The sequence below is a fragment of the Salvelinus alpinus genome, chromosome 21, assembly GCF_045679555.1.
Source record: "Salvelinus alpinus chromosome 21, SLU_Salpinus.1, whole genome shotgun sequence".
Classification (NCBI taxonomy): Eukaryota; Metazoa; Chordata; class Actinopteri; order Salmoniformes; family Salmonidae; genus Salvelinus; species Salvelinus alpinus.
Window position 1 is genome coordinate 34264135 of NC_092106.1, and position 25749 is coordinate 34289883.

At 47.5% G+C, this 25749-nt stretch overlaps 1 protein-coding gene across 2 annotated transcripts in view; it reads right to left on the reverse strand.

Annotated features, from left to right (window-relative positions):
- Nucleotides 1-16942: 16942 nt before the first annotated feature.
- The window catches only part of LOC139548275 (guanylate cyclase soluble subunit alpha-2-like), a 72040-nt gene continuing 63233 nt past the window's right edge, over nt 16943-25749 (reverse strand). For both annotated transcript variants that reach the window (XM_071357847.1, XM_071357846.1), the window contains exons 8-9: nt 22307-22461; nt 16943-19702 (exon numbers count right to left, since the gene is read on the reverse strand). In XM_071357847.1, coding sequence (XP_071213948.1) covers nt 19483-19702; nt 22307-22461 — 375 coding nt within the window. In that variant the 3' untranslated portion in view covers nt 16943-19482. The remainder of the gene's footprint in view (nt 19703-22306; nt 22462-25749) is intronic.

A 25749-nucleotide genomic window follows, 5' to 3' on the forward strand; every position in this document is an offset into this window, starting at 1 on the left:
CCATAACGGATTACTCTATAGAGTTTCGCACTCTTGCTGCCTCCAGTGACTGGAACGAGCCGGCGTTGCTCGCTCGTTTTCTGGAGGGACTCCACGCTGAGGTTAAGGATGAGATTCTTTCCCGGGAGGTTCCTTCCAGCGTGGACTCTTTGATTGCACTCGCCATCCGCATAGAACGACGGGTAGATCTTCGTCACCGAGCTCGTGGAAGAGAGCTCGCGTTAACGGTGTTCCCCCTCTCCGCATCTCAACCATCTCCTCCCACCGGCTCAGAGACTGAGCCCATGCAGCTGGGAGGTATTCGCATCTCGACGCCTTTGCCTCTATTGCGGTTCTGCTGGACATTTTGTCATGTCATGTCCAGTAAAAGCCAGAGCTCATCAGTAAGCGGAGGGCTACTGGTGAGCGCTACTACTCAGGTCTCTCCATCAAGATCCTGTACTACCTTGTCGGTCCATCTACGCTGGACCGGTTCGGCTGCTTCCTGCAGTGCCTTGATAGACTCTGGGGCTGAGGGTTGTTTTATGGACGAAGCATGGGCTCGGAAACATGACATTCCTCTCAGACAGTTAGGGAAGCCCACGCCCATGTTCGCCTTAGATGGTAGTCTTCTCCCCAGTATCAGATGTGAGACACTACCTTTAACCCTCACAGTATCTGGTAACCACAGTGAGACCATTTCCTTTTTGATTTTTCGTTCACCTTTTACACCTGTTGTTTTGGGTCATCCCTGGCTAGTATGTCATAATCCTTCTATTAATTGGTCTAGTAATTCTATCCTATCCTGGAGCGTTTCTTGTCATGTGAAGTGTTTAATGTCTGCTATCCCTCCTGTTTCTTCTGTCCCCTCTTCTCAGGAGGAACCTGGTGATTTGACAGGAGTGCCGGAGGAATATCATGATCTGCGCACGGTCTTCAGTCGGTCCAGAGCCAACTCTCTTCCTCCTCACCGGTCGTATGATTGTTGTATTGATCTCCTTCCGGGGACCACTCCCCCTCGGGGTAGACTATACTCTCTGTCGGCTCCCGAACGTAAGGCTCTCGAGGATTATCTGTCTGTTTCTCTCGACGCCGGTACCGTGGTGCCTTCTTCCTCTCCCGCCGGAGCGGGGGTTTTTTTTGTTAAGAAGAAGGACGGTACTCTGCGCCCCTGCGTGGATTATCGAGGGCTGAATGACATAACGGTTAAGAATCGTTATCCGCTTCCCCTTATGTCGTCAGCCTTCGAGATTCTGCAGGGAGCCAGGTTCTTTACTAAGTTGGACCTTCGTAACGCTTACCATCTCGTGCGCATCAGAGAGGGGGACGAGTGGAAAACGGCGTTTAACACTCCGTTAGGGCATTTTGAATACCGGGTTCTGCCGTTCGGTCTCGCTAATGCTCCAGCTGTCTTTCAGGCATTAGTTAATGATGTACTGAGAGACATGCTGAACATCTTTGTTTTCGTTTACCTTGACGATATCCTGATTTTTTCACCGTCACTCGAGATTCATGTTCAGCACGTTCGACGTGTACTCCAGCGCCTTTTAGAGAATTGTCTCTACGTGAAGGCTGAGAAGTGCGCCTTTCATGTCTCCTCTGTCACATTTCTCGGTTCTGTTATTTCCGCTGAAGGCATTCAGATGGATCCCGCTAAGGTCCAGGCTGTCAGCGATTGGCCCGTTCCTAAGTCACGTGTCGAGTTGCAGCGCTTTCTCGGTTTCGCTAATTTCTATCGGCGTTTCATTCGTAATTTCGGTCAAGTGGCTGCCCCTCTCACAGCTCTGACTTCTGTCAAGACGTGCTTTAAGTGGTCCGGTTCCGCCCAGGGAGCTTTTGATCTCCTCAAGAAGCGTTTTACATCCGCTCCTATCCTTGTTACTCCTGACGTCACTAAACAATTCATTGTCGAGGTTGACGCTTCAGAGGTGGGCGTGGGAGCCATTCTGTCCCAGCGCTTCCATTCTGACGATAAGGTCCATCCTTGCGCTTATTTTTCTCATCGCCTGTCGCCATCGGAACGCAACTATGATGTGGGTAACCGCGAACTGCTCGCCATCCGCTTAGCCATAGGCGAATGGCGACAGTGGTTGGAGGGGGCGACCGTCCCTTTTGTCGTTTGGACTGACCATAAGAACCTTGAGTACATCCGTTCTGCCAAACGACTTAATGCACGTCAAGCTCGTTGGGCGTTGTTTTTCGCTCGTTTCGAGTTCGTGATTTCTTATCGCCCGGGAAATAAGAACACCAAGCCTGATGCCTTATCCCGTCTCTTTAGTTCTTCTGTGGCTTCTACCGACCCCGAGGGGATTCTCCCTGAAGGGCGTGTTGTCGGGTTGACTGTCTGGGGAATTGAGAGACAGGTAAAGCAAGCACTCACTCACACTGCGTCGCCGCGCGCTTGTCCTAGTAACCTTCTGTTCGTTCCTGTCTCTACTCGTCTGGCTGTTCTTCAGTGGGCTCACTCTGCCAAGTTAGCTGGCCACCCCGGCGTTCGGGGTACGCTTGCTTCTATTCGCCAGCGGTTTTGGTGGCCTACTCAGGAGCGTGACACGCGCCGTTTCGTGGCTGCTTGTTCGGACTGCGCGCAGACTAAGTCAGGTAACTCTCCTCCTGCCGGTCGTCTCAGACCGCTTCCCATTCCTTCTCGACCATGGTCTCACATCGCCTTAGACTTTATTACCGGTCTGCCTTCGTCTGCGGGGAAGACTGTGATTCTTACGGTTGTCGATAGGTTCTCTAAGGCGGCACATTTCATTCCCCTCGCTAAGCTTCCTTCCGCTAAGGAGACGGCACAAATCATCATTGAGAATGTGTTCAGAATTCATGGCCTCCCGTTAGACGCCGTTTCAGACAGAGGCCCGCAATTCACGTCACAGTTTTGGAGGGAGTTCTGTCGTTTGATTGGTGCTTCCGTCAGTCTCTCTTCCGGGTTTCATCCCCAGTCTAACGGTCAAGCAGAAAGGGCCAATCAGTCGATTGGTCGCATATTACGCAGCCTTTCTTTTCGAAACCCTGCGTCTTGGGCAGAACAGCTCCCCTGGGCAGAATACGCTCACAACTCGCTTCCTTCGTCTGCTACCGGGCTATCTCCGTTTCAGAGTAGTCTTGGGTACCAGCCTCCTCTGTTCTCGTCCCAGCTCGCCGAGTCCAGCGTTCCCTCCGCTCAGGCATTTGTCCAACGTTGTGAGCGCACCTGGAGGAGGGTCAGGTCTGCACTTTGCCGTTACAGGGCGCAGACTGTGAGAGCCGCCAATAAACGTAGGATTAAGAGTCCTAGGTATTGTCGCGGTCAGAGAGTGTGGCTTTCCACTCGTAACCTTCCCCTTACGACAGCTTCTCGCAAGTTGACTCCGCGGTTCATTGGTCCGTTCCGTGTCTCTCAGGTCGTCAATCCTGTCGCTGTGCGACTGCTTCTTCCGCGACATCTTCGTCGCGTCCACCCTGTCTTCCATGTCTCCTGTGTCAAGCCTTTTCTTCGCGCCCCCGTTCGTCTTCCCTCCCCCCCCCCGTCCTTGTCGAGGGCGCACCTATTTACAAGGTACGGAAGATCATGGACATGCGTTCTCGGGGACGTGGTCACCAGTACTTAGTGGATTGGGAGGGTTACGGTCCTGAGGAGAGGAGTTGGGTTCCATCTCGGAACGTGCTGGACCGTTCGTTGATTGATGATTTCCTCCGTTGCCGCCAGGGTTCCTCCTCGAGTGCGCCAGGAGGCGCTCGGTGAGTGGGGGGGTACTGTCATGTTTTGTCAATGATTATCATGTCTTGTCCCTGTGCTTCCCTTCTATTCGTTTCCCTCTGCTGGTCTTATTAGGTTCTTTCCCTCTTTCTATCCCTCTCTCTCCCCCTCCCTCTCTCCCTCTCTCGCTCTCTCTCTCTATCGTTCCGTTCCTGCTCCCAGCTGTTCCTCATTCTCCTAACTACCTCATTTACTCTTTCACACCTGTCCCCTATTTTGCCCTCTGATTAGAGGCCCTATTTCTCCCTCTGTTTTCCGCTTCTGTCCTTGTCGGATCCTTGTTTGATGTTTGCTGTTCTGTGTCCTTGTTCCGCCCTGTCGTGTTTTTGCCTTCTTCAGATGCTGCGTGTGAGCAGGTGTCTATGTCAGCTACGGCCTGTGCCTTCCCGAAGCGAACTGCAGTCTGTGGTCGCGTCTCCAGTCGTTCCTCTCTACTGACGAGAGGATTTCAGTTTTCCTGTTTTGGATTTACCTAAGATAATATCCAGGAGTATCGTTTTTTGTTTAAGACTGGAATAAAGACTCAGTTTCTATTAAGTCGCTTTTGGGTCCTCATTCACCAGCATAACAAAAATCACCAAAAATTAGAATATGATCTGCTATGACTACAAGGTCTGATAGGAATTCAGGGAACTCAGAGAGGAACGCTGTATATGGCCCAGGAGGCCTATAAACAGTGGCTATAAAAAGTGATTGAGTAGGCTGCATAGATTTCATGACTAGAAGCTCAAAAGACGAAAACGTCATCATTTTTTTCTTTCTTTTTTTTTTGATGTCAGCTGGTCCTTTTGTGGCAGGGCTGAAATGCAGTGGAAATGTTTTTTGGGGATTCAGTTAATTTGCATGGCAAAGAGGGACTTTGCAATTAATTGCAATTAATCTGATCACTCTTCATAACATTCTGGAGTATATGCAAATTGCCATACAAACTGCCATACAAACAGAGGCAGAAGACTTTGTGAAAATGTATATTTGTGTCATTCTCAAAACTTTTGGCCACGACTGTACACACACATTAAATCACACACACGTACACATAACAGAACCCCTACCCCATCCCAAGCACAAACACACAGAGTCAGGGACAATGAGAAACTATGACAGTGTGTCCTCTGGGAAGGAACCATTAAGCATCACCCCAAAATAAACCTCTCCTGAGGGGAGGAAATAGAAGGGCAGAAACACCTACAGACTACAGATTGCAGGCTACAGATTACAGACTATTAACTAGGGATTACAGACTACAGATTATAGACTATAGACTACAGATTACAGAATATAGACTACAGATTACAGACTATAGACTACAGATTACAGACTATAGACTACATATTACAGACTACAGACTACATATTACAAACACACACATGTACACACAAACAGGAAATCCCTATTCCTCAACCTAACACACACACTGGGTGCCCCGTGGACTGTGTGAGTGCCTACTGGAACAGATGCTGTAATTGCGTGTGAAGGTGGTGCTGTTATTTATTCATGTTGTGATGGGCGGTGCATTGGGATGAAATGGGACGCTTATCGCTCTAAACTACAGACACACACACGGACAGTCAGGCATGCTGAAATGGGATGCTTATCGCTCTAAACTACAGACACACACACACACACGGACAGTCAGGCATGCTGAAATGGGATGCTTATCGCTCTAAATTAAAAGGCCATTTAACATCCCAGAACAAGAGACACGACAAGGACCATAAACACAGAGATAGAGGGGGGAGGAGAGGAAGAGGGGTACAGTGAGGGGGGAGGACAGGAAGAGGGGGACAGTGATGGGGAGGAGAGGAAGAGGGGGACAGTGATGGGGAGGAGAGGAAGAGGGGTACAGTGAGGGGGGAGGAGAGGAAGAGGGGGACAGTGATGGGGAGGAGAGGAAGAGGGGTACAGTGATGGGAAGGAGAGGAAGAGGGGTACAGTGAGGGGGGAGGACAGGAAGAGGGGGACAGTGATGGGGGAGGAGAGGAAGAGGGGGACAGTGATGGGGAGGAGAGGAAGAGGGGGACCGTGAGGGGGAGGAGAGGAAGAGGGGTACAGTAGGTGGGAGAAGAAGAGGGGAACAGTGGGGGAGGAGAGGCAGAATGAGGGAGAGGAAAAGGGAGACAGTGGGGGGGTAGAGAGGAAGAGGGGGACAGTGGAGGGGAGGATAGGAAGAGGGGGACATTAGGGGGAGATGAGGAACACGGGGAAGGAGAGGAAGAGGGGGACAGTGGGGGGAGAGGAAGAAGGGGACAATGGTGGGAGAGGAAGAAGGGGACAATGGTGGGGAGGAGGGGAAGAGGGGTGGAGGAGAGGAAGAAGGGGACAATGGTGGGGCGGAGAGGAAGAGGGGTGGAGGAGAGGAAGAGGGGGACAGTGGGGGGTGGAGAGGAAGAAGGGGACAATGGTGGGGAGGAGAGGAAGAGGGGTGGAGGAGAGGAAGAGGGGGACAGTGGGGGGAGGAGAGGAAGAAGGGGACAATGGTGGGGAGGAGAGGAAGAAGGGTGGAGGAGAGGAAGAGGGGGACAGTGGGGGGAGAGGAAGAAGGGGACAATGGTGGGAGAGGAAGAAGGGGACAATGGTGGGGAGGGGAGGAAGAGGGGTGGAGGAGAGGAAGAGGGGGACAGTGGGGGGAAGAGAGGAAGAAGGGGACAATGGTGGGGAGGAGAGGAAGAGAGGTTGAGGAGAGGAAGAGGGGGACAGTGGGGGGTGGAGAGGAAGAGGGGTGGAGGAGAGGAAGAAGGGGACAATGGTGGGGAGGAGAGGAAGAGGGGAGGAGGAGAGGAAGAGGGGGACAGTGGGGGGAGGAGAGGAAGAGGGGGACAGTGGAGGGGAGGAGAGGAAGATGGGGACTGTGAGGGGGAAGAGAGGAAGAGGGGGACCGTGAGTATGACCGTGAGGGGGGAGGAGAGGAAGAGGGGAGGTAGAGGAAGAGGGGGGAGGAGAGGAAGAGTGGAACAGTGGGAGGGGAGGAGAGGAGAGGAAGAGGGTGACAGTGGGGGGGGGGGGGGGGGGTGAAGTGAGGGACAGTGTGGGGGAGGTGAGGAAGAGGAAGTCAGGGAGAGGGGGAGGGAGTGGGATATCAAGAAAGTGAAGACGGGAGGTTGGCGTGTTTGAGTGAGGGAAGGAGAGAGGAAGAGATAGAGGGTGAATAACCTAGGGCCTGGACGATACCAGTATCACCATACTCCTTAGTATCGTGGCAAGGAAACAAAACACAATGTGGATTTAATATATTTAGCAAAACAGCCCTAATGTTGGAAACAACATGGTTGTCGTCCAGAGTCACATAACAACACTCATTCCAGTGTTAAACACTGTGACATGACTGCATGGGATTATTACTAATGCGATTTGGCGCATCCAATGGCGTTGTCCGAGATAGGTATAACCCCGGCTCCAGTGCAGTTACACCACTGACTTCGCCTAAATAAGAACAATGAAACTGTTATCGTGGGTTAAGGCCCAACTGATTGAATCCAGCCCTGTGCGTGTGTGTGTGTGTGTGTGTGTGTGTGTGTGTGTGTGTGTGTGTGTGTGTGTGTGTGTGTGTGTGTGTGTGTGTGTGTGTGTGTGTGTGTGTGTGTGTGTGTGTGTGTGTGTGTGTGTGTGTGTGTCCTCTTCCTTCTTCCAGGAACATGCTGTAATCTCATTAGCGCTCATTAGTCAGTCATTTAGACCAATCACACCAGGGTAATCAAATAATTGGGCATATATTATTTCCCAGTCAGTCTATCCTCAGTCTACTGGATCCAGGGATCCAAGGATCCATTCACGACCTCATAAGACCAGAATTAAACCACAGGAGGACCACTGCCACAACAACCATCTAACTGTAGACAATAACACTTGATGCTAACTGTAGACGAGAACACTTAATGCTAACTGTAGACGAGAACACTTGATGCTAACTGTAGACGAGAACACTTGATGCTAACTGTAGACGAGAACACTTGATGCTAACTGTAGACGAGAACACTTGATGCTAACTGTAGACGAGAACACTTGATGCTAACTGTAGACGAGAACACTTGATGCTAACTGTAGACGAGAACACTTGATGCTAACTGTAGACGAGAACACTTGATGCTAACTGTAGATGAGAACACTTGATGCTAACTGTAGATGAGAAGACTTGATGCTAACTGTAGATGAGAAGACTTGATGCTAACTGTAGATGAGAAGAATTGATGCTAACTGTAGACGAGAACCCTTGATGCTAATTGTAGATGAGAACACTTGATGCTAACTGTAGACGAGAACCCTTGATGCTAACTGTAGACGAGAACACTTGATGATAACTGTAGACGAGAACCCTTGATGCTAACTGTAGACGAGAACACTTGATGCTAACTGTAGACGAGAACACTTGATGCTAACTGTAGATGAGAAGACTTGATGCTAACTGTAGACGAGAACACTTGATGATAACTGTAGACGAGAACCCTTGATGCTAACTGTAGATGAGAACACTTGATGCTAACTGTAGACGAGAACACTTGATGCTAACTGTAGACGAGAACACTTGATGCTAACTGTAGATGAGAACACTTGATGCTAACTGTAGACGAGAACACTTGATGCTAACTGTAGACGAGAACCCTTGATGCTAACTGTAGATGAGAACACTTGATGCTAACTGTAGATGAGAAGACTTGATGCTAACTGTAGATGAGAACACTTGATGCTAACTGTAGACGAGAACACTTGATGCTAACTGTAGATGAGAAGACTTGATGCTATTACTATAGATGGTGATGCACAATACGTCCAGTATAGAATATTACAGGAAGTTTTCCTCCCACTAGACAGAGGAAGGCTATACAGCTGAGGGATGTCTGCTCTTTTCCTGTTAACACACACACATGGATAAACAGATACAGGTTACAGAGAAAGGTTCATAACTCATGTGATAACTCATTTACATAAAGGGAGAACAGTAATATAGGTTCCCCTCCTTCTCTCACTCATATCCATACTCTGCTTACTTTCCTTCCTCCCACTCCATTCTTTCCTCCCGTTCCTAGTTCAAAAGATCAAAAAACATCAAAAAACATCAAAACCCCATAAATTCCAACAATTTCGTCAAACAGCCTGATGCTAAACGTCCTCCTGGCCTATATGACCTTTATATGACCTCTAAACATCTCTCTGACCTGCCGGTCTCAGCTGCAACAACACAGCTGTGCATGTGAGAGTGAGATAGGGGAAGAGAGTGCTCTGTCCAAAAGTCTAGAGACAATGTTGTTTTCATGTTGATGGCTGGTGTACATACTCTGTTACCACCCAACACTGTCACAGGAAGGGAGGAAGAGGTGATATTAAACCTATAGGTGCACTCTGGGTAATATAATTCATGTGGTAAGGCTCAGACTTACAATAACAAGAAGATGTTGACTGGAGCATCATTTTGCTATCCTGGATATCCTCATATCAACATTGTCATACATACACTCATCACATTAGGTGCAATTAGGTGACCCACTCGTGCAGGTTCATGCTCTACAACATCCGTAGAGTACGACCCTACCTCACACAGGAAGCGGCGCAGGTCCTAATCCAGGCACTTGTCCTCTCCCGTCTGGTCTACTGCAACTCAGTGTTGGCTAGGCTCCCCGCTTGTGCCATCAAACCCCTGCAACTTATATAAAACCTAACAGCACGCCTGGTTTTCAACCTTCCCAAGTTCTCTCATGTCACCCCGCTCCTCCGCACACTCCACTGGCTTGCAGTTTAAGCTCGTATCCACTACAAGACCATGGTGCTTACCTACGGAACAGCAAGAGGAACTGTCCCTCCCTACCTTCAGACTATGCTCAAACCCTACACCCCAACCCGAGTACTCAGTTCTGCCACCTCAGGTCTCTTGGCCCCTCAGCTCCCGCTCAGCCCAGACCAAGCTTTTCTCTGTACTGACACCCCAATGGTGGAACCAGCTTCCCCCTGAAGCTAGGACAGCAGAGTCCCTGCCCATCTTCCCCCTGAAGCTAGGACAGCAGAGTCCCTGCCCATCTTCCCCCTGAAGCTAGGACAGCAGAGTCCCTGCCCATCTTCAGAAATCACCTGAAACACTACCTCTTCAAACAGTATCTTAAATAATCCTCCTCCTCACCTCGACCCCCCCTTCTAACTCTGACTCTACTGACAGCTAAGTTATTGTTATTGAGGATTGTCCTTGAGATAGCTAGGTGGGACAACCTAGCTATCGCAAGATGAATGCACTAACTTTAAGTCACTCTATATAAGATGTAAATGTAAAATGTGATGTGAAACTTCTCTGCATAAAGACAAAAAGACACTGGCCTTTATTGCTCCAATATTGCATAAAAAATGAACACAAAGTTTCAGTTGAAGGTCAGAGCAGACAGATAACCTGCTAGACTGAACCACTGTCACAGTGAACGTGCTGTGGGAAAAATATGTTCAGACCATTTTGTTTCTATAACCTTGCTGTTCCCACACCCCCTCACAACAACACCCTCACCTCCTGGTCATACTCTGGGATCTCTGTGTCACAAAGGCTCATGGGTAAAGAAATAAAGGGGGGGGGGGGGGTCGAACTGCATCACAGAGCGCTGCAAGGGCTCTTAGAAAAGAAACACATACACACACGTACTCTCTCTCTCTCTCTCTCTCTCTCTCTCTCTCTCTCTCTCTGTCTCTGTCTCTGTCTCTCTCTCTCTCTGTCTCTGTCTCTCTCTCTCTGTCTCTCTCTCTCTCTCTGTCTCTCTCTCTCTCTCTCTCTCTCTCTCTCTCTCTCTCTCTCTCTCTCTCTCTCTCTCTCTCTCTCTCTGTCTCTCTCTGTCTCTCTCTGTCTCTCTCTCTCTCTGTCTCTCTCTCTCTGTGTCTCTCTCGCTCTCTCTGTCTCTCTCTCTGTCTCTGTCTCTCTCTCTGTCTCTCTCTCTGTCTCTGTCTCTCTCTCTGTCTCTCTCTCTGTCTCTCTCTCTCTCTGTCTCTCTCTCTCTCTCTCTGTTCTCTCTCACTTTTTCTCTCTCTTTCTCTGTCTCTTTGTCTCCCTCTCTCTGTCTCTGTCTCTGTCTCTCTCTCTGTCTCTCTCACTTTCTCTCTCTCTCTCTTTCTCTCGCTCTCTCTCTCTCACTGATGGGGAGAGAGGGCTAGGAGTTGAGAGGGGGGAATGCTTTCCTCTGTGGGAATCTGACTGGATAGTGAGTCTCACAAAGAATATTCACATGACGGCACACCATCACACACACGGAAACATCATCTGCCATACGGCATGTCATACCTGTCATATAACCTATATTATCCTTACAGACATCTGAGTGTCATATAACCTGCATCATCGGTTCCGACTTAGAATATGTGGACAACTACAAATTCCTGGGTGTCTGGCTAGACTGGAAACTCTCCTTCCAGACTCATATTAAACATCTTAAATAAAAAATGTAATCTAGAATTGGCTTTCTATTTCGCAAAAAAAGCCTCCTTCACTCAAGCCGCCAAACATACCCTCGTAAAACTGACTATCCTACCGATCCTCGACTTCGGCGATGTCAGAGCGCCGCAAGGGCAACAGGCCCTCCGATTTGACACACTGACCTCTGTCTGAGAAGTAGTTGGTGAACCAGGCGAGGCAGTCATTTGAGAAACAAATGCTGTTGAGTCTGCCGATAAGAATACGGTGATTGACAGAGTCGAAAGCCTTGGCCAGGTCGATGGAGACGGCTGCACAGTACTGCCTTTTATTGATGGCGGTTATGATATCGTTTAGGACCTTGAGCGTGGCTGAGGTGCACCAATGACCAGCTCGGAAACCAGATTGCATAGCGGAGAAGGTACGGTGGGATTCGAAATGGTGAGTGATCTGTTTGTTAACTTGGCTTTTGAAGACTTTAGAAAGGCAGGACAGGATGGATATAGGTCTATAACAGTTTGGGTCTAGAGTGTCACCCCCTTTGAAGAGGGGGATGACAGCGGCAGCTTTCCAATCTTTGGGGATCTCGGACGATACGAAAGAGAGGTTGAACAGACTGGTAATAGGGGTTGCAACAATGGTGGTGGATAGTTTTAGAAAGAGAGGGTCCAGATTGTCTAGCCCAGCTGATTTGTATGGGTCCAGGTTTTGCAGCTCTTTCAGAACATCTGCTACCTGGATTTGGGTGAAGGAGAAGCTGGGGAGGCTCGGGCAAATAGCTGCAGGGGGGGTGGAGCTGTTGGCCGGGGTTGGGGTAGCCAGGAGGAAAGCATGGCCAGCCGTAGAGAAATGCTTATTGAAATTCTCGATTATCATGGATTTATCATAAAACCTACATTATCTCTAGATATTTGAGTGTCATAGAACCTACATTATCCATACAGATATCTGAGTGTCATATAACCTACATTATCTCTTGATATCTGAATGTCGTATAACCTACATTATCCATACAGATATCCGAGTGTTATATAACCTACATTATCTCTAGATATTTGATTGTCATATAATCTACATTATCTCTAGATATCTGAGTGTCATATAACCTACATTATCTCTAGATATCTGAGTGTCATATAACCTACATTATCTCTAGATATCTGAGTGTCATATAACCTACATTATCTCTAGATATCTGAGTGTCATATAACCTACAGTATCTCTAGATATTTGATTGTCATATAATCTACATTATCTCTAGATATCTTAGTGTCATATAACCTACATTATCTCTAGATATCTGAGTATCATATAACCTACATTATCTCTAGATATCTGAGTGTCATATAACCTACATTATCTCTAGATATCTGAGTGTCATATAACCTACAGTATCTCTAGATATTTGATTGTCATATAATCTACATTATCTCTAGATATCTTAGTGTCATATAACCTACATTATCTCTAGATATCTGAGTGTCATATAACCTACATTATCTCTAGATATCTGAGTGTCATATAACCTACATTATCCATACAGACATACAGTACATTCGGAAATTATTCAGACTCATTGACTTTTCCACATTTTGTTACATTACATCCTTATTCTAAAGTTGATAAAAAAAAAATCCTCATCAATCTACACACAATACCCCATAATGACAAAGCTAAAAACTGGTATTTATTTATTGTTGCAAATTTATTAAAAAAAATTAACTTAAATATCACATTTACATAAGTATTCAGTAACAAAATGTGGAGTGGTCTGAATACTTTCCGTATGCACTGTATGAGTGCTCAAGTTCGTTCCCAGGACAGTCGCTCGCACCATAAAGTAAATAAGTAGAAATGGTTTATTTTACTGTTACTTACTGTTAAGCACCTGTTTGTTCCTCTTTTTACAGGCTGCAGTGTCTTGTACACCTTGTTCTAACTCTGCCTGCAGCGGCCCATAGCAGACACTGTCTCCTCCTCTCTAGATGCTGCCAGAAATAAAGACAGCATCTCCATCGGGAGTCGTCATCCAGACCACAGTTACACACACACAGTCACAGCAGTCACACACAGTCAGTGGTAAATCATGGTAATACCAGTGACATTGCTGTCACTCACTGTAAATCAGGACCTGCTTCATTTTGCTGTGACAGCCCCGGTCTGTAAACAAGACAACCTTTGTTCACGCGTGTGCATGTGCGTGTGTGTGTGATGGGGGGGTGAGGGGATCCCATTGTAATCTCCAATATGCTCAGGCAGTCCAGTAACACACACACACAATATTAATATATATTATGTCTTTATCTTTAACTCTGGACCCATCAGTAAGCATTTCACTGTTAGTCTACACCTGTTGTCTACGAAGCATGTGACACATAACATTTGATTTGATTTGGCACACACTCCAAATACACCCAGTGCTAGCCTCTTTAGTGACAGTATTGGGTGTGAAATATTTAACCTCACCCAAGCAATTAGTGTAATGGACTACTATCTGCATATGCAGGACGAAGGAAGGCAGGGAGGGAGAAGAGACAGGGATGGAAAGATGAGATGGGAGAGAGAATGAGACAACATAATAGAGAGGGGGAGAGAGAGAGGGATGGGGGACAGAGAGAGAATACAATTGAATTGAATTGAGAGGGAGGGAGAGAGAGCGGGAGAGAGAGAGTGAGGGAGAGAGGGGGGACAGAGAGGGGGGAGAGAAGGGGAGCGAGTGAGAGGGGGGACACAGAGAGAGAGAGGGGGGGGGGGGAGAGGGGGAGATAGAAAGGGTGGCAGAGAGGGGGGAGAAAAGGGGGGAGAGAAGGGGGCGAGAGAGAATGGGGGAGAGGGGGGGTGAGAGAGAGGGGGAGAGAAGGGGGTGGAGACATTCCCTATCTCTCCTTCAGTGAACAAACAAAGTGGAGAATTCTGGGAAACATCTCCACGGTAAGGAATGTGAGAAGGAAATATCTGTCCACAAAAGAGAGAATTACAATCTGTCATTCCTTTGTCTCAGCGTTCTACAGTCATCAGCTCATATAGACACAGCCTCCCCTAGCAACCAAACGAGAGAGGGGGGAGGGGCTCTGTTCACAAACACAAACAGACCCCACAGAGCCCCAGGACAGAAACACAATTAGACCCAAACAAATCATGAGAAAACAAAAAGATAATTACTTGACACATTGGAAAGAATTAACAAAAAAATACCTGTGCACTGTAACTGACCCAAACTTAATGAAAGCTTTGACTATGTACAGACTCAGTGAGCATAGCCTTGCTATTGAGAAAGGTCGCCGTAGGCAGACCTGGCTCTCAAGAGAAGACAGGCTATGTGCACACTGCCCACAAAATGAGGTGGAAACTGAGCTGCACTTCCTAACCTCCTGCCCAATGTATGACCATATTAGAGAGACATATTTCTCTCAGATTACACAGACCAACAGAGTTCGAAAACAAACCTGATTTTGATATACTGCCATATCTATTGGGTGAAATACCACAGTGTGCATCACAACAGCAAGATCTATGACCTGTTGTCACAAGAAAATGGCAACCAGTGAAGAACAAACACCATTGTAAATACAACCCATATTTATGTTAATTTATGTACTTGACTAATAGCATATCATTACAACACTGTATATTGACATAATATGACATTTGAAATGTCTTTATTCTTTTGGAACTTGTGTTCTCCAGGTTCATCTCTCTGTAGGTGATGGCTTTGTGAAGGAAAGTTTGGGAATCGCTTCATTTAGGTGGTTATACACGGAGGATATTTTTGCAGAATTCTGCATGCAGAGTCTCAATTTGGTGTTTGTCCCATTTTGTGAATTCTTGGTTGGTGAGCGGACCCCAGACCTCACGACCATAAAGGGCAATGGGTTCTATAACTGATTCAAGTATTTTTTGCCAGATCCTAGTTGGTATGTCGAATTGTATGTTCCTTTTGATGGCATAGAAGGCCCTTCTTACCTTGTCTCTCAAATCGTTCACAGCTTTGTGGAAGTTACCTGTGGTGCTGATGTTTAGGCCAAGGTATATATCGTTTTTTGTGTGCTCTTGGGCAACAGTGTCTAGATGGAATTTGTATTTGTGCTCCTGGCAAATTGACCTTTTTTTGCAACACCATTATTTTTGCCTTACTGAGATTTACTGTCAGGGCCCAGGTCTGGCAGAATCTGTGCAGAACATCTAAGTGCTGCTGTAGGCCCTCCTTGGTTGGGGACAGAAGCACCAGATCATCATTAAACAGTAGAGATCATCTCTTCCACTCTCTTTCTCTGTTCCTCCTCATCCCGTCTCTTCACCTCTCTCTCTATGTCCCACCCCATCCCCGTCTCTTCACCTCTCTCTCTATGTCCCACCCCATCCCCGTCTCTTCACCTCTCTCTCTATGTCCCACCCCATCCCCGTCTCTTCACCTCTCTCTCTCTCTCTCTGTCCCTCCCCATCCCCGTCTCTTCACCTCTCTCTCTCTCTCTCTCTCTGTCCCTCCCCATCCCCGTCTCTTCACCTCTCTCTCTCTCTCTCTCTGTCCCACCCCATCCCCGTCTCTTCACCTCTCTCTCTCTCTCTCTCTGTCCCACCCCATCCCGTCTCTTCACCTCTCTCTCTCTCTCTCTCTCTCTGTCCCTCCCCATCCCCATCTCTTCACCTCTCTCTCTCTCTCTCTCTTTCTTTCCCTCCCCATCCCCGTCTCTTCACCTCTCTCTCTCTCTCTGTTCCTCCCCATCCCATCTCATCACCTCTCTCTCTATGTCCCACCCCATCCCCATCTCTTCACCTCTCTTTCTCTCTGTCCCTCCCCATCCCCGTCTCTTCACCTCTCTCTGTCCCTCCCCATCCCTGTCTCTTCACCTCTCTCTCTATGTCCCACCCCATCCCCGTCTCTTCACCTCTCTCTCTATGTCCCACCCCATCCCCGTCTCTTCACCTCTCTCTCTATGTCCCACCCCATCCCCGTCTCTTCACCTCTCTCTCTATGTCCCACCCCATCCCCGTCTCTTCACCTCTCTCTCTCTGTCCCTCCCCATCCCCGTCTCTTCACCTCTCTCTCTCTCTCTGTTCCTCCCCATCCCATCTCATCACCTCTCTCTCTCTCTCTCTCTCTCTGTCCCACCCCATCCCCGTCTCTTCACCTCTCTCTCTCTCTCTCTCTGTCCCTCCCCATCCCCGTCTCTTCACCTCTCTCTCTCTCTCTCTCTCTTCACCTCTCTCTCTCTCTCTGTTCCTCCCCATCCCATCTCATCACCTCTCTCTCTATGTCCCACCCCATCCCCATCTCTTCACCTCTCTCTCTCTCTGTCCCTCCCCATCCCCGTCTCTTCACCTCTCTCTCTCTCTCTGTCCCTCCTCATCCCTCTCTTCACCTCTCTCTCTCTCTCTATCGCTCCCCATCCCATCTCTTCACCTCTCTCTCTGTTCCTCCCCACCCCATCTCTTCACCTATCTCTCTCTCTGTCCCATCCCATCTCTTCACCTCTCTCTCTGTTCCTCCCCACCCATCTCTCTCTCTCTCTGTCCCATCCCATCCCCATCTCTTGTTCTCTCTCTCTCTCTCTGTCCCTCCCCATCCCGTCTCTTCACCTCTCTCTGTCCCTCCCCATCCCCGTCTCTTCACCTCTCTCTGTCCCTCCCCATCCCCGTCTCTTCACCTCTCTCTCCCTCTCCCCTCTCTCTCTCGACAGACAGACATACTGTACTGTCATCTCACTATCTACGCCATCACCTAAACTACATACGTCCTGTCTAGCTGGGTCACACCCACATTCATGTGAGCAGGGATCTCCAAGCAGAGAGAGATGCACACATTACACTCCCACCGCTTACCCCCTGGTTAAAATAATAAAGGAATGACATTCTTTATTAAACATATATGCTGATTTTTATTTACAACTTATTTGACAGAGGATGTGCCTTACAACTCAGTCGTTGAACAGATGTCAACATGTCACAACCAGATGCATCAGCAGTGTTATTCATGGGCCTAGATGACAGACAACTCAGACATGTCAAATCATTTACCAAAAAGAGAAAAAAGCCAAAAGAAATGTGAACGTCCTAAACTTGTGAATAATACCAAACAGGACAACATAGTATGATCTTTACAACTGAATATATCTCAATTTTACATATTTAATATAGCTATAGACCTTTTTACATACAAGTTATTTTGTACAGAGTTTTATGCAATAACAGATCCACAGGTTATCTTACACATACTTCTTTCTCGCTCACACACACACACACACACACACACACACACACACACACACACACACACACACACACACACACACACACACACACACACACACACACACACACACACACACACACACACACACACACACTTTTTTACAGGTTATTTTACATGACGAAGTTCTTTGGTGTAGAACTCCAACATGGGACGTTTGATTACGCTGCTGTTTGAATGCTGGATGACTGTATCTTTAATGCTTTAACCTCACAGCGAAATCAATGACATCAAAAACACGTTTCAAGGACAAGTATGTTTACAACAGTATTCTATTGAAGCCTGTCAATTCTTACTTGTAACAAGCCAATGTGTGTTTTGTGTGTGAGAGAGAGATGGGTTGGGGACAGAGAGATAGGATCCTAAGGTTATTGAGGTGTGTGTGTGTGTGTGTGTGTGTGTGTGTGTGTGTGTGTGTGTGTGTGTGTGTGTGTGTGTGTGTGTGTGTGTGTGTGTGTGTGTGTGTGTGTGTGTGTGTGTGTGTGTGTGAGAGAGAGAGAGAGATGGGGTTGGGGACAGAGAGATAGGATCCTAAGGTTATTGAGGTGTGTGTGAGAGAGAGATGGGTTGGGGACAGAGAGATAGGATCCTAAGGTTATTGAGGTGTGTGTGAGAGAGAGATGGGTTGGGGACAGAGAGATAGGATCCTAAGGTTATTGAGGTGTGTGTGAGAGAGAGATGGGTTGGGGACAGAGAGACAGGATCCTAAGGTTATTGAGGTGTGTTTGTGTGTGTGAGAGAGAAATGGGGTTGGGGACAGAGAGATAGGATCCTAAGGTTATTAAGACATAGAGATCTGGCAATGTACGTTTACTAATAGTATCAGTTGAGAAAAGAACAGAATAAAATATTTTATTGAAAATGAGCATCTCTTTCTCTCCCTCTGCCACTCCCTTCTTCCTAAATCCATGGGCATATGAATGTGTGATGCTGGTGTTAAGCTAGAGAGGGATGCAGTGGGGGACATATGAAAGGCCCTTAAATACGGAGAATTTAGTGTAGACCAGAATTTAGTGTAGACCAGTGACACTTCACTGTTCTACCCCAAAAAACACACCACAATCCACTATCCCTTTCTACCCCCCCCCCCCCCCCCCATGAATGGATGGAGGGGAGTAGATGGATGGATGGATGGATGGATGGATGGAGGGGGAGAATGGCTGGATGGCTGGATGGATGGAGGGGAGTAGATGGATGGATGGAGGGGAGGATGGCTGGCTGGAGGGGGGAGGATGGATGGAGGGGAGGGGGGTGGATGGATGAATGAATGGATGGGGGAGGATGGATGGATGGAGGGGAGGGGGGTGGATGGATGAATGAATGGATGGGGGAGGATGGATGGATGGAGGGGAGGGGGGTGGATGGATGGATGAATTAATGGATGGGGGAGGATGGATGGATGGAGGGGAGGGGGGTGGATGGATGAATGAATGGATGGGGGAGGATGGATGGATGGAAGGGAGGGGGGTGGATGTATTTATGTGCTGCTTGTCCATGGTGTAGTGTTGACAAACGGATGCATTCAGCTAACTGAAAGAGAAAATGTCCGAACATCTCAGTGATTCAGCTGCTAGCTGGACCAAAACTACCTGGGCTTCCCACAGTGATTGATTTGGGAGAGTCACACACATCACTGTGGGAAGCATCAGAGCTGCAGACCTCGTTCCATTTCCCCGTGTGTTCAGACAACTCACATGGTGTGTATGTATGTAGTGTTCTAGTGAGGAAGGCACTGAGTTGTGAGCGCTGTTGATAATAACATAGTACCTGCCATGCCCAAGATGACAGCCAGCTGTGGTATCCATGGTTACAGTACGCTGTGTTCTACAAGCAGAAGGCTTTAGTTTTGGAGTCGCTAGATGATTCTATTATTGTCTCTGTTGTTCTTGTTGTTTTCACTCCTCCTCTTCTCTCTCTTCTCTCAACCTTCAGTCTGATTCGTGGTGGGGTTGGAGGGTAAAGGGTGGTTGCCCTTGGTAACAACAGGTTGTAGTTGGTGCAGCGAGGAGTGTCTGTTTCTAGATGGACAAGCGAGGGGGTTGTTAAGAGGACTGAGTCCTGGTTTGGAGTAGGAGGGTATTGTCTCCCATTTAAACATGGCTGTAGGGTTGTGTGTGTATGTTGATGACTGTGTGTATTGGGAGCCTATAGACTGGTCTCTCGCAGGAACATGGTGCCGATGCTGTAGGACACTTTCCTCAGGGGAGCTGGGGGGGCGGAGCGAGAGCTGGTCAGGGAGGCGTGGCTATGGGAAGTCCCCCCCTCCAGGAAGTAGCATGTTCCCGGGATATCCTTAGGAAAATTATCAGGAAGCTCCAACCGGGAACGAGGGACGAAAGAGAAAGAGATATCGTCTTTCAGCAGCCTGGAGAGAGGGAAGAGAGAGAGAGAGAGAGAGAGAGAGAGAGAGAGAGAGAGAGAGAGAGAGAGAGAGAGAGAGAGAGAGAGAGAGAGAGAGAGAGAGAGAGAGAGAGAGAGAGAGAGAGAGGGAGAGGGAGAGAGAGAGAGAGGGAGAGAGGGAGAGAGAGAAAAGGGAGAGAGGGGAAGAGGGAGAAAGGGAAGAGGGAGAGGGAGAGAGGGAAGAGGGAGAGAGAGAGAGAGGGAGAAAGGGAAGAGGGAGAGAGAGAGAGAGGGAGAGAAGGAGAGAGGGAGAAAGGGAAGAGGGAGAGAGGGAGAGAGAGAGAGGGAAGAGGGAGAAAGGGAAGAGGGAGAGAGGGGAAGAGGGAAGAGGGAGAAAGGGAAGAGGGAAAGAGGGAAGAGGGAAAGAGTCAGAAAGGGAAGAGGGAGAGAGGGAAAGAGGGCACAGGAAGAGGGAAAGAGGGAGAGAGGGAAAGAGGGAAAGAGGGAGAGAGGGAAAGAGGGAAAGAGGGAGAAAGGGAAGAGGGAAGAGGGAAGAGGGAAAGAGGGAGAAAGGGAAGAGGGAAAGAGGGAGAAAGGGAAAGAGGGCACAGGAAGAGGGAAAGAGGGAGAGAGGGAAAGAGGGAAAGAGGGAGAGAGGGAAAGAGGGAGAAAGGGAAAGAGGGAAGAGGGAAAGAGGGAGAAAGGGAAGAGGGAAAGAGGGAGAGGGAAAGAGAAAGAACGAGGAGAGAGATTTAAACACTCATGGTGTGTGTGTGGTATATTTAGCTGCAGATTGGGATTTGGAGATTTCTCCAAACAGCAGACTCTCCAGGGAGTGATGCAGCCTTGTTCAGAATGAGAAAAGGCCAATCACGAACCCAGGCATTATTCACAAGCTACAGGTGTGTGTTCGTGCTGAAGGGGGTTATGTACACACACACACACACACACACACCAGGTTGATTTAAATCTGCAACAATTAGCCCTCTTTGTGTCATGCGAATAATGAGTGATTCTAAGGAGAGAACGTCCTTGACTGCAAAAATAGAGGTTTCCAAGGCAACGCTTTTGACTCACTGACTCACAGAATGGACACCAGAGAGAGAGAGAGAGAGAGAGAGAGAGAGAGAGAGAGAGAGAGAGAGAGAGAGAGACCCAGGACGGCAACCCAATTAGACCCAACCAAAACATGAGAAAACAAAAAGATAATTGCTTGACAATTTGGAAAGAATTAACAAAAAAACAGAGCAAACCATGGCGCTATTTGCCCCTAAACAGAGAGTACACAGTGGCAGAATACCTGACCACTGTGACTGACCCAAAATTAAGGACATATTTGACTTGCCTTGGTATTGAGAAAGGCCGCCAAAGGCAGACCTGGCTCTCAAGGGAAGACAGGCTATGTGCACACTGCCCACAAAATGAGGTGGAAACTGAGCTGCACTTCCTAACCTCTTTCCAAATGTTTGACCACATTAGAGACACATATTTCCCTCAGATTACACAGATAAATTTGAAATAATAATTTTAAAACAAATGTAAACATATGTTTCCCATGCCAATAAAGCCCCTTAAATTGAAATTGAAAGGAGAGAGGGAGAGAGAGAAAGAGGGAGAGAGAGGGAGAGAGATAGGGAGAGGGAGAGAGAGAAAGGGAGAAAGAGAAAGAGGGAGCAAGAGAAAGAGGGAGAGAGAAAGAGAGGGAGAGAGAGAGAGGGAGCGAGAGAGATAGGGAGATAGAAAGAGGGAAAGAGAGAGAGAGGGAGAGAGAGGGAGAGATAGGGAGGGAGAGAGAGATAGGGAGAGATAGAAAGAGGGAGAGAGAGAAAGGGGGAGAGAGAGAGAGGGAGAGAGAAAGAGGGAGAGAGGGGGAGAAAGAGGGAGAGAGAAAAAGGGAGAGAGAGAGAAAGAAAGAGGGGGAGAGAGAGGGAGAAAGAGGGAGAGAGAAAAAGGGAGAGAGAGAGATAGGGAGAGATAGAAAGAGGGAGAGAGAGAAAGAGGGAGAGATAGAAAGAGGGAGAGAGAGAAAGAGGGAGAGAGAGAGAGGGAGAAAGAGGGAGAGAGAAAAAGGGAGAGAGAGAGAGAGAAATAGAGAGAGAGAGAGAAAGAGGGAGAGAGAGAGGGAGAAAGAGGGAGAGAGAAAAATGGAGAGAGGGAGAAAGAGGGAGAGAGAAAGAGAGAGGGAGAAAGAGGGAGAGAGAAAGAGAGAGGCAGAAAGAGGGAGAGAGAAAGAGCGATTGAGAGAGAAAGAGAACACTAAGATCAGCTCTCATCTCAAAGTGTTTGACTCAACATCGCAGTCAGTGTGTGTGTGTGTGTGTGTGTGTGTGTGTGTGTGTGTGTGTGTGTGTGTGTGTGTGTGTGTGTGTGTGTGTGTGTGTGTGTGTGTGTGTGTGTGTGTGTGTGTGTGTGCTTGCATGCGTGCTTGCGGGCGTGTGTTAATGACGTCTCACAAATTCAGTGACTGGATGTGACCGTTTCTTACTCAAATGTCCTTAGAGACTGAAAGCTGCTCTATTGCCATTCATTCTCGACCCCTCACATATACACACACACACATACACACCCGCACCCGCACCACACACACATACACACACGCACCACACACCACACACACAGGTGTACTCACCGGTATGTGGTTGGGCTGACGTTGATGCATCGAGGGTGGCTGCCAGACTCAAACTTGCTGGCCAGTGTGACGTTGTTGCCAAACAGACAGTACCTGGGCATCCTCACCCCAACCACCCCCGCCAACACTGAGCCTGTGTGGATACCTATCCGCAGCTGAAGGACGGAGAGGGGAGGGAGAGAGGGAGGGAGAGAGGGGGTGGTGGGGGAAGTAGAGACAGAAAGAGATGTCAGTTGAACACTGACCAGTGAGGGACAGTTTCAGTAGAGGGCTAGAACAGACTTATACACTGAGAACACAAAACATTAGGAACACCTTCCTAATACTGAGTAATGCTGTGGCGGTCGCATTTCATCAGCCGGTGATTGTCAAGCAAATAACTGTTGGTCTAATGGTAATTGACCGTTAATTAACATAAACACATTTAGCATCTCCTGGCTTCCACACATAGCTTACAAGCCATTTAAAAAAGGAAAATAAATCCATGTAATATAGTCTACACCTTCACAATAAATCCATGATTTATTTTAGACAGGTCTAAAGAAGCATGATATGAAGAAAATGTAGTCTGTTTCAGAAGAACAGAATAACATACTCTGAGTTGTCTTTATGTTAGATCCTGATGTGGCTATGCCAAATGGCTCTGGGCAACACTAGTTCATTCAGAAGACAAGATCTGCATATAATTCTGTGGTATTATTTTACATTATTTTATAGTATGAAGAATACAGTTGAACAACGCTTAATAAAATAGAAAGGATATGTTCTCCAAATGATTTGAGGCAGTGGCACATGCAGCTGTTGTGTTGAGCGTTTAAAAAAGAAATGGGTACTTCTCCTATATGTTCAATTTATTAATGTAACTTCAGATGTTCTACAAACGTTGGGCTGTTGTGATGAGTAATGAGGATTTGAAAAAAGTCGCTTGAAAGGCATGAGCTCTGCTTTGTTTATTGCGCCGGCTGTACACACTCCAATAGTCTCTCATTCACAATTTGACAAGCACTTGATAATGCCTCGAATTTCACAGTGGCATCCCCTTTGTGGCCGTAACGCACCCTAATAAATCCATGCCTTTTGCGGCCCAGAGTGCTGCGTTGTGACCTTCTCCCTGAGTGTGCTTCGCAATCCGAAGTGCCTCTCACTCACATGGCTCTCCATCACGTGATCCGGTCCTTCTCACAGGCTACAAGTGAAGACGGACACATCGGGGACGCAAATGCACGTGTCCTTATCCAATTCCGAGGTGCATATTGAAGATATTTTTTCGTCAGCCAACAAGATGAGTAGGCCTAACGAACAGCAAAAGCACTAGTCTATGTCAATCTACTATCCCCCACTGTACAAAAGTCGACCTATTATATTCTGTGCGAGAAATAAATATTCAAAACATAGTCTGGGACAGTTGTGGGATGCCATAGATCCCAAATGAATACAACCACCAGCATCAAAAGTTTTTTACACAATGAAACTGATGCAACAGATCAGAACGTTTAGTTTAAAATGTTGATAAACTATTAGGCTATTTTTCACATTATGAGTGCAGTAATATTGATAAACTATTAGGCTATTTTTCACATTATGAGTGCAGTAATGTTGATAAACTATTAGGCTATTTCTCACATTATAAGCGCAGCAATGCACACATGGCAGTAGGCTATAAGCGCAAATGTTCAATTAGTGGAAAACACCGTTATCAAAAGTGACCGCAAATGTGATTCTGCATAAAATGCTTTTATTATAAAGGTGCATTTTTTATCTTTATATCTGCCAGTTAGGCTCTACACCCGTTGTAAAGTGGATTCATGTGCTTATTTTATTAACTTATTTGGCCACTTTAGTTGTGATACAAACCTTATTAAAACATATACTGTAGGCCTATGGGCTAGGCTACATGTGGTGTGCGACTATGATTCGAACAAGTCACAAAAAAAGCCATTGTTTCTTTTGCTGGGCATCATTCACAAGTGATAATATATCATTCATAAGTGATAGGCTAATATTGCCACCCATCAGACTATTCTTGATTTAATCTTGTCTTCACATATACTAAATAATATATGTGTGACATTTGTTTTGACTTAGTAAGGACCATTAACATGCACCTGTCTGGAACCAGGGGCAGCGGGGAAAATGTCATCTATGCAACATGAGTTCATGGGCTCTCATGAAGTGTTCGGTTTTCAAATCCATTTGCATTGATGTCAGAGCGATTAGAGCGACAATAGAGTGCTGAGTACCAGGCAGTTAGCAAGTTTGGTAGACTACTAATGACCAGGAGCAGCATCAGAGCTTGGAGAAGCCTAATTACTGTGACTAAACGGTCATGTGGAATCTGTCTGCCGACATGACCGCCGGTGTGGCAGTAATACGGTCACCGCAACAGCCCTAGAGGTGGATCTCTAATGATCCACTTCAGTATCCCATCTCCACGGTTACTAACACCACTGAGCACATGCCAGCACACCATTGTGGGTAACCTTGGCAATGAGAGAGAAAGACCATAGCCTCGTCATCACAGCAGGACACATAAATGAAGAACCACAAGCCTAGGGGACCCCATATCCTCCTATCACCCCCCTGTAAGCCCCCCTGATAGCTCTCCTGACAACCCCCCCACACCCACTGAGGACACACACAAGACACAGATTGTACTCCTTATGGACTCACATGGGAAATATATACAATAAAATACACTTTTTCCCAAACACACAGTGTGTAAACTCTGGTGTTCAAACACCCAGCGCACCCTAGACCTTCTGTCTATTGTAAAGTGGTTGTTCCACTGGATATCATAAGGTGAATGCACCAATTTGTAAGTCGCTCTGGATAAGAGCGTCTGCTAAATGACTTAAATGTAAAATGTAAATGTCTGAGGACCAACTAGGTTCACCCAGCCACATAATAATACACCCAGCGCCCCCTAGACCTTCTGTCTGAGGACCAACTAGGTTCACCCAGCCACATAATAATACACCCAGCGCACCCTAGACCTTCTGTCTGAGGACCAACTAGGTTCACCCAGCCACATAATAATACACCCAGCGCACCCTAGACCTTCTGTCTGAGGACCAACTAGGTTCACCCAGCCACATAATAATACACCCAGCGTGCCCTAGACCTTCTGTCTGAGGACCAACTAGGTTCACCTAGCCACATAATAATACACCCAGCGCCCCCTAGACCTTCTGTCTGAGGACCAACTAGGTTCACCCAGCCACATAATAATACACCCAGCGCACCCTAGACCTTCTGTCTGAGGACCAACTAGGTTCACCCAGCCACATAATAATACACCCAGCGCACCCTAGACCTTCTGTCTGAGGACCAACTAGGTTCACCCAGCCACATAATAATACACCCAGCGCCCCCTAGACCTTCTGTCTGAGGACCAACTAGGTTCACCCAGCCACATAATAATACACCCAGCGCACCCTAGACCT